At 36.8% G+C, this 13,158-nt stretch overlaps 1 protein-coding gene across 1 annotated transcript in view; it reads right to left on the bottom strand.

The window, feature by feature from the left end:
* Nucleotides 1-13,158, bottom strand: part of LOC136847070 (latrophilin Cirl-like) — a 608,429-nt gene that overhangs the window by 8,733 nt on the left and 586,538 nt on the right. Inside the window, 5 exon segments of the mRNA XM_067118341.1 lie at nt 4,014-4,175; nt 6,021-6,046; nt 6,049-6,188; nt 9,244-9,291; nt 10,004-10,107. Coding sequence (XP_066974442.1) covers nt 4,014-4,175; nt 6,021-6,046; nt 6,049-6,188; nt 9,244-9,291; nt 10,004-10,107 — 480 coding nt within the window.

Consider the following 13,158-nt stretch of genomic DNA (forward strand, 5'->3'; position numbering starts at 1 on the left):
GATTTCAGAGGTAGCAAAGGGGTAAAAGTGTCAAACTGTTCTGAATACAGGTGGACCTGGACTCTGCAGCAGGTTGTCGGTTAAGGCAATTACGAGCACTCGCCTTCACGCTACCTGTAACAATTTTGTCAACAACTTAAAATGAGAAGACCGTTCAGTAAATGATAAAAGACATAGGAAAGAATGCCTGTGGAAAACCAGGTGAATAAAAAAGTATAGACTATATCTTTTACATACACCAAGCTTACAGGTACACAAAACAAGGGTACTGTAAACATATGAACATTTGAAGACTTGAAGTTAAGCCCCGGGAAGTGGCATAAGACCCTTGTTGAGCTCACTTTACTATCCCATGTTTTCTCAGTAGATTATCTTCGTCATACAATCAGAAAAGAGATATGAATGTAACAGTAAAAGCACAAACAATGATGGCCGCAAAACCAAAAAAAGCTTTCATTATTTAACTGCAAACTGATTGATGTACTTGAGCTACAAGGTGGAAATCCTTTATGAGGCAAATTTCTTGACCGAGCCTTTGGTTATGTATAAAGTCACACCACAGTCTAGCCTACAGTACAAGGAAATATTCAAGACATTGCACAACCGAGCAATTTCACATATTGTTTAGCCTGTGTTAACCTGTACTTTAAATTAATTAGTTATTTTAAGAGGTCTGCAAAATCCACCAATTCTGAAAAGGCAGTAAAGCAGACATAATAATAATAATCATCATCATCTTGTAAGTTGATATCTTCTGCAAGAAGTTGACAAAATTATGACCACTTTTATGTACCCTTTGTAGACACTGTAATCACTTTTTTAATAATAATTTTACTAATAAGTTTTTTATAATAATACTTTTGCCCTTTTGGTCTTACACTTAAATCTACTATTGAGCTCAATTTTTATTGTATACAGTATTGTTCTTACTCTTTTGTATCTTCATTTTCTTAAACTATAAACTATAAAGTTTTTATGTTACTAAAATATAAAATGTATTTACCAGTAAACTGTGCAACTGCTAAATTAAAAACATATAGTCATTCATGGTATAACAAATTTTGGGCCTAGTTTGTATCTCTGATCCAATATGGTCCAGCCCCATAATAAAGTTTGATGTTCCATGACTTACAACTGAGTTAGGTTCCAGACCAAAAGACAAATCAGAATGGACAAGTTGGGGAACTGCTTGTTATATGCAATGGCTATTATTTACACATTTTTCATACAGTACTAGGAGACTTAAAAAATTTGTTTCATGGCTATTTGTCTCCATCTATCTAATATGCTTTAGAACTTTTATTGTGACTCATCTGGGAAAAAGCTTACCTTTTACATTTTTTGCTTTTATTTCTTGAAAATCTGAGCACTCAACTTTGCCCTACAGAATTTGCTTTTGCTTTACAAGATGAGCATAACTGTGCAAAATGTTGTTAAATAATTATCACACCTGAAAGCTCCACAAAAGGGAGTAGAAACCCCACATTCCCTTTAAGATTTTAAAACTTGTGAATGGTTAAAATGGCATGAAAAACTGTTAAAAAATTAAACTGTGAAAACTTATATACATTAGAGATACACAGTATATACAAAAACTTTCATCACAGCTCACATATGCATTCCTAATGAAACTATCCACTACTGAAGTACAAAATCCTGAGGTACTGTGTTTTTTTCAAGTAAAGTAACATGGAGGAAATGCAAGGGAAAGGAGAGATATCAAAGGTAATAAGGAAAGAATACAGAAAATGAAAATGAAACGTGAGAAACACAATCAGTTGCGGTTGCTGGTAATAGTTTTATATTATGTGTACCTTATAAGTAAGTCTGCATACACAGCACATTAATAATTAACTGTCCTTCCTAATTAATGTTAAATACCCTTATTCTAATTATCTGACTTCCTTATCTTGTGAAAATATTGTGATGAATGTTGGACATGGTTTCATCATTCACAATCTAGGCATTCTTACCCATACCTAATTAAATGGTCAAGAAATGTGATTGAAAGCACTTTTATACTACAACGTGGTCAGACTTCTGTTTTTACATTTTTTTTTTATATTTTCCATCTTTTTTTCACAATAAATTTCCTGTTCTGTATCAGTATTAAATTTTTAATATTTTCAGTAAAAACATTTAAATATTTATCAAATGGCGAGTCCTTTCTGTTATTCCTTATAGTCAATTTTTTTTGCAATATACATATTTATGGCAACAAATCACTCAATTCACATTTATGTACACAAATAAACATATTTCAACCCTGTGTGGATATTTCAGTCGCCTCTGTTCCCTAATCTTCTTGCTGATAAAATTAAATTTTCATTGGTAAACAGTACAGAAATTAAAGGAAATTACAAAAACTATTGCTGCTGTTTAAGAGGAAAATAACTTTTACTGGACCTGCCAAGTCTAGGTTTAATTTCCTAGTCTCTTGTTTCATGCATATTCTCCAATAGCTTTGGTCATACTATGTCAGTCCCATGCAAATTATTTCTTGGACCCATCACCTGTTTATTTTACCTTTGAAAATAAAACGTTGATTTTTACTATTATTGCTGTACTATCCAAAGGCCAACACCAACTTCATAAAAATATCCCCAAGAGAAAACTTTCTGGTAAACTTATTCCTCCGATATCCCATTTCGTCCATACACTTCTTGAGGGTAACCACTAACATTATAGATCAAAGAATGCTCTGGCAGCTCACTACCCACCACCATGGCCAGTGTTGTAAGTGGCATCATAGCTAAGCTAAATGTGTCTAGTGCTGGAATGAAAACTAACTTTTTCTGAATCGGACCACTTGCCTGCATTTTGAAAACACCACTATCTAAACAAAACATATTAATATCACTTAACATGCGCCAATACCTGATGCAAAGGAGTATCTATAAAAATCCATTTACCCAAAATTTAAAAGAAAGCATTACTGTATTAGCATCTTTATCATTTATTGCAGCGACTTTTGCAAGGAGGTCCCGGTACCCTGTGATCGCCAGTTAAAAGAAGCATCCTCGATTGTTGGGGTTCTGACTAATGGGTTTTAAGTATTAGGTTATCACTGGAGCGTGCGAGCGTATCTAATCGTCTTCTCTTTGAAATCTACACACAATACCTTTAAATTTGTTGTTGTTGTTCTTTTGAGGCCTCTCCGGCTTACGAGGGGGGACTTTAGCAGTCTTGGGCGTGACAGGGGCTTCAAGGCTGGTGGTGGCAGTGATGGTTGTGGTGGTTGTAGAAGTGGAAGTGGAAGTGGTAGTAGGATGGATTCGAGGGGAATGATCATTCACAGAGGACCTTTTATCTAAATGGATTGTTACGGGTGTAGAAGGCAAATGACTGTTAGTTAAGGTGGTGGACGTCATATGAGATTTAGGTTGCAGATAGTTGGAATCATCATGGGTCAAATGAACAGCTGAAAGTGGAAGTTGAAGCAAATTATGGTAATGGTGGTGATCTAAAGTTGGCAACGTTTTGGGATTATTAGAATGCTGAAGTGAAGAAAGTGCTGCCTGAAGCATGGTGGGACTGATGGAAAGGGTTGAAATCGTTTGGTGATGAGCACCTTGATGAGATAGAGGAAGTGGGTTGGAACGGGGCTGAATGTAATGATGAAGCTGCTGCTGCTGCTGATCTGTAGCTGATAACACTGGATCAGCCATTTCATACAACTGTGAAAGATTGGGGGTTGGAGGAGGAGAAGAGTAAATCTGAGCTGCATTCATCTGTTGAATATGGAAAGGCAAAGAATTTTGGTAATCAGGAGGGTAAGTGGAGGATGATGAGGTAGATTCAGATGTGGGAGTGGTATTGGGTAAAGTTGGCATGCTGAAGGCAGCATTCAGCGCTCCAACGGGGCATCCATTTTCATCTACAATGGTTGTGGCAGTATGGGAATGAGATAGATGATGGGCAGGAAAAGAACTGAGGTTGGAGGGTAACTGGATATGGCTTGGGGAATGAGGTGATCCTGGGTCAATGTGTGGGTGGTGGGAGGAAGTACCCACTGTGGTATGCGAAGCGTGCGAATTGGAGTGAGAGTGTGAGGCAGCATTGTGGGAGGTGGTGCGGGCGTCCTTGGTAGTGGTGTGCGAGCGGTCGTGGGCTGCACACAAACACGCACGTAGCCATGGGTGGCGTCGCCCAGCCCTACGTAACTCCTTCTTCACCTAAAAGGTACAAACACTCACTAGGGATCCCACAAACACTAATGCAATTCCTCCATCATTAGCTAGTCACAAGAGGTGAAGTGTTGCAAATACCTCCCACCCTTTAAACAAATATCTGAATCACATTTCCACTTATGTCTGAATAAACAACAATTCTGTCAAATGCCTAATTGGACTTATAAAAGCAAATAACACAGACTACATAAAATGTTACTGTATATTATTAGTAAAAGGCATGACGGTTAGGATATCAACACTACATAAATACAGTTAGTTAATAACAATAAATACAGCATGTTATTAATGATAAATATTATTGTGTGCCTAGTTTAGAAAATCAGTATGTACATGAAACTAAGAAAGCAGTTATGTGCCCAAAACCATATAAATCAATAAAAAAAGCAAATTCACTTACTAAATTTATACGTTTGAACAGAATGAGTAAAAAAATAATGGTTATTACACAGTTTTTAAATACAACAATCAAGAGAAGGTACCAAGAAATTAACAAAATTAACTGAATGAAAGAGCCACAAAAACCCTTAGAATTTTTCCATACTTTGCAAGAATGTTGAGGATAAAAGGAATGAAACATGAGAAAATAAAAAAAAATAAGATACAGCGAACTGTTAAATATTACCTTAAAAGGCTGAAGGGAAGTGAATGACTAATACTTTAGTTCAAAGTAATAATGTTCTGACTTTCATCAAGGAAATGACGGGTAAGAAGGGATGGAAGAAGTGAAAGTTATATAAGTTGGAAAGAAAAGTACATTTTTAGGCGAAATTAACCGGCTTGCAAGGAAGAAAATATCACCTAAGAAAATGCATCCATTTGTTCATTTTAAATATCCTGTACAATGGGAAAACCAAATCAATAATGCCATGAATACAAACTAAGAGAAATATACATTCTTAAACTAGGTACCATTAAAAAAATGAGCAACTCCTGAGAAGGGTGTCTCTACCTATCATGAAGTCACTGTTAACATACTGTAACACCAGTCAACTGACTACTGCAATAATCATCACAAACAAATGAAGATATCATAAAAACAGATCCTGAAGCACCATTTACCTCATTTACCTTTTTAAGGTGCAAAACACGTCCTCTTCATTCGCTTGACTTCCAGTGAAGAAATGAAAGAGGCTAATACAAAACTTCTACAATGATAATACTGTAAAAGTTAGCACAATGATGTTACTGCATGTAAATTTAGGTCCTGTCTGCGTAAATCATCTAACTTCTGATTTCAACTGTGCTGTAAAGTTCCTCCCATTTTCAAGATAAGCATAACATTCGAGTACAAGGGATGTTAAAATTTGGTTACAGGGCAGTATGTATAATGTCTGCACTATTATAAGTTTAAGGTAATTAATAAATGAGGAAGTGTTTTATCAAGCTTTTGTTGTAGGTCATAAGGGAGATTCTTAACATCTTCAGAACAATGGTAAGTAGTTATTAACAATTAAGTAAAGGGGAAATATGGTTGGCATGAGAATAAAAATACAAAGAAAATTTTACAACAAAACGACCTTCACTGTTTCTGGAAGTTCCACTTGGAGGAGATGGAAAAGATTAGTTAAGTGGTTAGTAATTAAAATGATTGGTAAATGATTAATTACAGGTAAAAATAAAACCATGCAGACAAAATGTAACTGAAGATTTCAGCTACAAAAGTTAATCAAGAGGAAATTAATGCTACAAAGCTGTGTTAGAATCTTAAAAAATGACAAAAAACAAAAATTAGACAGGGAAAGACCTACAGAAAGCAGCAGAATTTTCCACAATACAAAACATTAAAATCAAGAAAAAATATTTTGTCCACACGCTGGTCTGACTTACCTTCTCGTTCTGTACGCAGTGAAAATGAAGATGAAAAGTCCCTGAAGAGAATTGAGTACAGTGAAGATGTATGCCATAACAACTGTGGCTTGGTTGAGGTACAGCAAACCAAAAGTCCAAGTCAGTCCCAGCAGCACAATTAACATAACTGCTCCTCGAACCCATATTCTGAAAAGATTTACAACACTGATTACTCAATGAATGCAACTAGACAATGCGGGTATGTCAACCAAAAAAGGAGATACTATCAAATTTAGTTACTAGACTAATGAAACCCATACTTCTATATGTTTTCTGAAATGGTTAATAATTCAGCACAGCTTTTGCTGCTGTGCAATTTACTTGAAAATTATGAAATATCCCAGATCAGACTGGTTACCAAATCTTTTACAGTAAAATGAACAGTACAGCATTTACAAAATTAATAAGATTATAGTGCATACAAGGCCAGTGTATGAAAGACAGTAGACATCAGGAAGAATATTCATGAGCAGTAAACCCCGACACAAATGTACTGAACATTTTACCAAAATAAATACTACCCAGTTTGCTTCAATATTCCACACACATTATTACTGCAAAAAGTGACTGTTTTCAGTCACTGTACTATATAGCACTAAATTGTACTACTAGTAGTATAGACTATACTGTACTATTACAGTATAGTGTTGGTATAGTACTATACAGTGAATGCTTGAAACATAATTAGCTAATTTTGCAACATCTTATAGTACTATACTGTGCTGGTATAGTGCAATACTATACAGTATAGTGCTGGTACAGTGCTATACAGTGAATGCTTGAAATATAATTGGCTGATTTTGCAATATACCTTATAATGTACAATTTAAGACTTCACACATTACAAATATTACAGGTGTGCCGCCAGCAGAGACCCAGGTCTGATATGGAACCCAAAAGTTTTTCCTCTGAGGTAAGATTCTGTATCCCTAAACTGTGAAAGTCAATTCCACCAGTTTTGCCAGTGTTCCAAAAAGGTAACTTATAGTGATGTACAAGACAGAGGGCTAATAAGATGGCAAAAATCCTTTGCATTCAGTAATTGTTTAAAAAGCTTTATTTTCTCTGAACTTCATAATTCAGTTATTTTTTAACTTTTCAAGTCTTTATTCCACTAAGTTTAATTTTGGCTTGGTCGCTCCCATGATTACAGTGGACATTTGAAGCCAGTGCCAGTAATTGTACATTTAATAAATTTACATTTAAATTACTATTTCCCTAAGATGATGCATCAAGTATTTTTCCAAAGTAAAAAGTTCTTGTTTCTCTGCATTTTACCCTTTTTGTGGGGCATACAATGTGAGACCTTCAAAATCAAGGTTTGCCCGAAAGGAGAGGCAATCAGATTAAGCTGTCAGTCGTGAAATAATTTCCTCTTCAATACCTTTGTATTTTTCTCACCTCTATTGTATCTTCCATCTTATAGACTTAGATCACTACGCTAGATCCCTACGGTTCCATTTTGCCTCTGTGTCACTAAAAACTGATTTTGTACCTTATACTTCCTTAATCCCTGTCCTCCTGTCACAAATGCTCGTCTCGTCAACATTTATTCCACCTTGCTAATCCTTATAATCAACCCTGGCATACTCAGTAACTGACAACGATTAGAGTTACTTCATATGCAAAATTACATCTGTCCTTAAGCAAGACTTGGGAGCGGATGCAAGAGTAGGGAAACGGGTAGGCATGAGAAATCCTAACCTCTCCTAGAATGCCGTATCCTGACCTTACCTTCCTAACCAACTTTGGGTGCCGTGCAAATGAATATCCCTGTCTCCCTATTCTGCACACTACCCCAAGACTTGTCTTCACTCTTGACAACAGAGCAGCCATTTACGAAAAAAAGGGGTTAATACAAGACTACAGTACATAACTAATTTAGAATCCCTTTTGTAACGCGCCAGTGCTATAGGATTTATTAAATACTACTGTCCTTCATCCAATTAATTCACTGCAATATAATGACAGTTTGCTCTCCAAGTGCTTATACTCCAATTTGGAACAAGCAATAAATATGGTGGCACTACATGATGCGTTCGAAATGAATCCGAGTCAGTGTTAAGGTATACGGCTGCACCATGATATCGTCTATTAATATAATTTCTTGACTGCAGAATATAGAAAAAGCAGTAAAAATGCTGTACATGTGAGATAATTTGAGAAATTTACCGTCTGTTTATAATTTTTGCTTCCATCGCCCAGCGGAGCTTCCGCCATGTTTAGTACCAGCCCCTCCGGGATGAACGTGAAAACATAAACGAAAGAGGCAAATTACTCATTATCTAAATAAATTTCTCAAATTACCTCATCTGTACTGTATTATAAATACCATTTTCTACGCTGTTTAGTCAAAATATTACAATAATAAATGATATTTTCATGCGGCCGTCTCCTTTATATTTACCAGTGTTATGTGCTGAAAGGTAGAGGAATATGTGAAGCAAAGATCTTTATACATACAGCGCCAACGCCTGCTAGGAAAAGTTGACATATTTTGCAAGAGGTGTGAATACACTGCCAAAAAAGTACAGTAAAAAGTACAGTATCTTCAGTGGTCCTTTCAGTACGATACTGTTCTGAACGGTTAATGTTTTACCTTTGAACTTTTTTTTTTATTTCTAAATTTCAACAGAACCAATGATACAGTATCTAGCATGCACTACAAGCATAGCACGTCACACACTTCATGCAAGGTATTAAGAAATACATCCCCACCGCTACTACCTCTCCACGAAAACAGGTCCTTTTGCACAAACTTTTTAAAAAAATGTGTAAGGTCAAACGAACAACAGTGCAAGGGAACGTAACCTTTAAATTCAATTATACTTTGTACATATTCACAGTTTGAAAGTATTACCATTTTTTTTTTAAGGATACAAACCTACGCTTTCATAAGTGGGGTTTTTCGCGCAATGCACGCTTCGGCTGTCACTGATTTGAAAAACAAAAACCTACTGCTTATGCTTATAGTTTCGGGTCAGTGACAACCGAAGAGCGAGGAACACCATTTTACAAAAGCGTAGGTTGTATTTAAGTCTGAACAAACAAGAAACCATATTTACAAGTGAAGCCTCCAAAGTGAATGCACGTATAATGCAAAGGGGCAAGGTAGAAAAATGACCCCATTCCCCACCCCTCTTGAAATATCACACAACTCAAAAAAAAAAAATGTTGCAAGTAACAGTATCTATCTCCTTACGCATGTTTCTGGAATTTGTCATGGAGAGCATTTTCTTCGTTCCCACTACTTTTCCATCATCAGCATCATCATCAACAATACCACCATAAGCACAATTAACAACAACAGCAGTGACAGATGCAGCAGCCATTTTTGAAGTCATGAGGGCAGATCAACCAAGACCAGGGCGTCACATGGCGATTTTTATTTAATGGAATAACAACACCTTGTTAGTGGAAGTTTAAACCAGAGCCAGTTAAAATATCATGTTAGTTTTAGTCACTACAAAATAAAATGGTTAGGTTTAGGACAAGAAAAATTAGTAACTGAAGCTACAAGGATAGGAGTGGCAAACTACAAAACTGGAAATTCTACGTAAAAGAATGAGTGAAAAGTAATTTCAACACTGAAATGCAACTACCACATTGATGAGATGCTACAGAACTTTCAAATAAAACTTTATGCTCTGTGCAGGTAAGTTTAATTTGGTCCAGTTCAGGAAAACAAAAGAGGGACAATAAAAATTATTAAAAATAAACGGACAGTAACCTCATTTGCCCGAAGGGAAAAGACAAACTACATTTACTTTCACTCTCTGGCTCTACATAACATCACATTTATTTTTTCTAAAAAAAAAAAAAAACATTAAAATGAAAGACTCGTATGAACACAGAGCATACCCACACAAAAAATGGAAGCAATTCTTACTCAAAACATGACAAGTTTGTAAGGTTCAGCTTTAGAATCCTTAAAATTTACAAATACTCTTAAAATCTCTTACTTGACGGAAGCAAGTTTGGTGTGTTCTTTGTTCTTGAGAGATGCGGAGATGTTGGCAGTCCTGCACATGATGAACATGGCCATACCCAGGAAAATACAGTTGGCCTGTAACGGATAAATCTGCTTGAGAGGTAATTCTTAAAAAAAAAAAAATACATTCCAAAAACTTATCTTCACATTATAGTGGCCAAGTTGCCGTGCCATGTACACGAAAATATATACTTGTAAACATACATAAACAAATAGAACAAGCAGATATAAACACAAGGGTAACATCGTATCTCGTAGCAATTTACGGAGAAAAATACAACATTCAAATGTTCTTTAAGAAAGGAGGGAGAGAAGGATGTTGTCCATATGGGAGGAAAACATGTCTCTCCGGCTCGAGGGACGAATACGCCCCTTTTATGGCGTAGTAAAATGACAAGGTTCTTTAACTTCACCTTGTTCTGACATACACAATCGCGCGCGCGTACGCACAACACACTCGCGCACACACACACGCACACATACTCACCCTCAGCCAATGCTATCAACAGACGACGACAAAATAACAAACGGCCCTTTTAGATCGCCCATCCCCTGAGAGCTGTGGTCAAATGCTACTCCATTATTTTACAGTTACACACGTGAACAAGAGCTAAGGGGGGAAACGATTCATTCAGGTTTTTCCTTTTGAAAAAGTTTTAATGCAAAGCCATCGGAATGGTTAACTGAACACCCTTTCTGTAGCCTGAGTTTGATAAAGAGAAAAAGTCATGAGGGAGGGCGAGTCTTTCTAAAAAATAGTAATGATAAATGATAAGAGAGTCGGCTACATCTTTTCACAGCTTGGGGGTAACTGGCATGATATACTTTCGCTGCGTGAACTTATCCCTAATTTCGAAGAATCCTCTCACTATAACATCCAAAAGCTTGCATGGAAGCTAGAAACAATGACAAAAAACAATTTTGTTCACCAAATTTGCTTTTCACTCAAACTGAAAGTTTAAATGAAAACTGTAATGAAGTTAAGCATCTGCTGCGGGAAACAGGTTAAGACTAAGCCTAACAATTCTACGTGATTAAGAAATATCAACACATGATGGACTTTTAAGATATATCACACTCACATTACGACGACAAAAATCCTCTGAAAACAACAAAATAAAGAACATGAACTTGAATCATTCTTTTAACTACAGATGAAAACTTCTAAGACTAAACTTACTTCGCAGAGAACGTACGCACGTTACGTTCACACACGCACAAACACACACACAAGGGTTATGGCAAAGATTAGAAGAGGAGGCCAGGCAGAGAGGGGGATAGTCTTCATTAGCATATCCATTTTAGAAAAAGAAAAACAGAGAGAGGCTTGAAATGTGAGCCTGCCGTTGGGTTGATGATGGCATCTCTCAGCACGGACTGGCGACGAGGTAGGGAGGGCCCCCAAGGGGAGAATTGGATGGAAATCTGACGTAGGAACGAATGAAATGGAGGAAGATAATTTTGTTCTTGTAAAAGGGGTTATGAAGAAAACGGGGAGAAAGGAAAGGTGAAGTTAAAAAGTGTCTGTGGAAGCAAATGGAACAGGAAAGTGACGGGTATGAACGAAAATATTCAAATACAGGTCACGAGGAGGTATTAAGTATTCTGCAAACCGAGAGTTCTCAATATCAGCGTCTTGTTCGTATTCTTTGAATATTAGTGACGCGTGAATATTCAACTTCCGCTTTCGAGTTCGAACTCTGTAAGAAGTGAAAAACATTTCGCTTCAAAAAAGGAAATTTTAATCATTTATAAAATCAGAACGAAAGAGATTACTCCGCATTGTAACTGTCGGTATCATAGAAGACAAATCGAAACTACTGACGTCCTCTACACCGCGTGTTTTGGAGAAGAGAGAGAGAGAGAGAGTTTAGGAACCTGAATCATTCATCGGGGCGTTCCTCTCGACATAGTTAAATACCTCTCGACATAGTTAAATACCTCATGAAACCGTTCGAACCACAAAAGTTGCATCATTCCGAAGAGCAATCTGTCGAGTCCCGACATTTCTCTCGACTGTCATCTTGGCGGCAGAATAAATGTCCGTCTGTTACTGCAGCCATAAACTAATCATCGCGGATGAATCAAAGGGGAAAAAAAATGTCTTATAGTGAGGGGCAGTAATTTGACCACTGAGACGTCCACGAGATAATTCTCTTTTTCTTTCCGTATTTTTTTCAGTCCTTTATTTTCTTAAGATGTGATGGGATACTTTCGAGTTCTAGGATAACACCCTCTAGGAACCAACGAGCTTCAAACGGGACCCTTCTACTGGGGTCCCGTAGTTAAAAAGAGCCAAGCTGTGAAAACTTATCAATCACTACGGCAGGGGGAGGAAGAGCGAGCTACAGCAGCTTTCAGCCACACTCCCAGAACTATTTCATGGGCAAACTACATTATAGTTTTTACAACACAATATCATTTAACTCACTTTGGTATACAAGCAATTTTTCTTTATCACAGACAAATGCAACTAAGCCCTGTATCCGAAGACGCAACACTTGCGCAATAAGGAAGGAAGGAAGGAATGAATATAGAATTTTGGCCAATGGCCAAGCGCTGGGACCTATGATGAGGTCATTCAGCGCTGAAAGGAAATTTAGAGTACAAAGGTTTGACAGGTGTAACAGGAAGAAAACCTCGCAGTTGCACTATGAAACATTTGTTAAGAAAGGGTGGATAGCAGGAAGAAAAGAATATGAATGGAGGTACAGTAAAAGGAATGAAAGGGGCCCAAGGGACGCTGAAAAGAACCTTAAGTAATGCCTACAGTGCACCGCGTGAGGCGCACTGACGGCATTACCTACTACGGGACTTGCGCATTAAGAATTTGACGTTTCTCTCCGATACAGCTCATTTTTGGAGGCGAGTAATAAGTAAAGAACGTTTTCGAAGCAATCAGGTTTTCCTACTCGACATAATTATTTAAATAGTGGAATAAAACTTTTTTTTTTTTAGCTGTAGTTTTTCGATTCTTACAGTTCTACCTGGCAGGTGTAGAAACGACCTAAAACCACTGTAATTCGCTAAACTCATATATTTTTTAAATCAACTTTATATTCTATAAAACATAACTGCAATTCGCTAAACTCAAGCATTTTAAATTTAACTTAATATTCTATAAAA

This window comes from Macrobrachium rosenbergii, chromosome 16 (genome assembly GCF_040412425.1).
Source record: "Macrobrachium rosenbergii isolate ZJJX-2024 chromosome 16, ASM4041242v1, whole genome shotgun sequence".
NCBI classification, from domain to species: Eukaryota; Metazoa; Arthropoda; class Malacostraca; order Decapoda; family Palaemonidae; genus Macrobrachium; species Macrobrachium rosenbergii.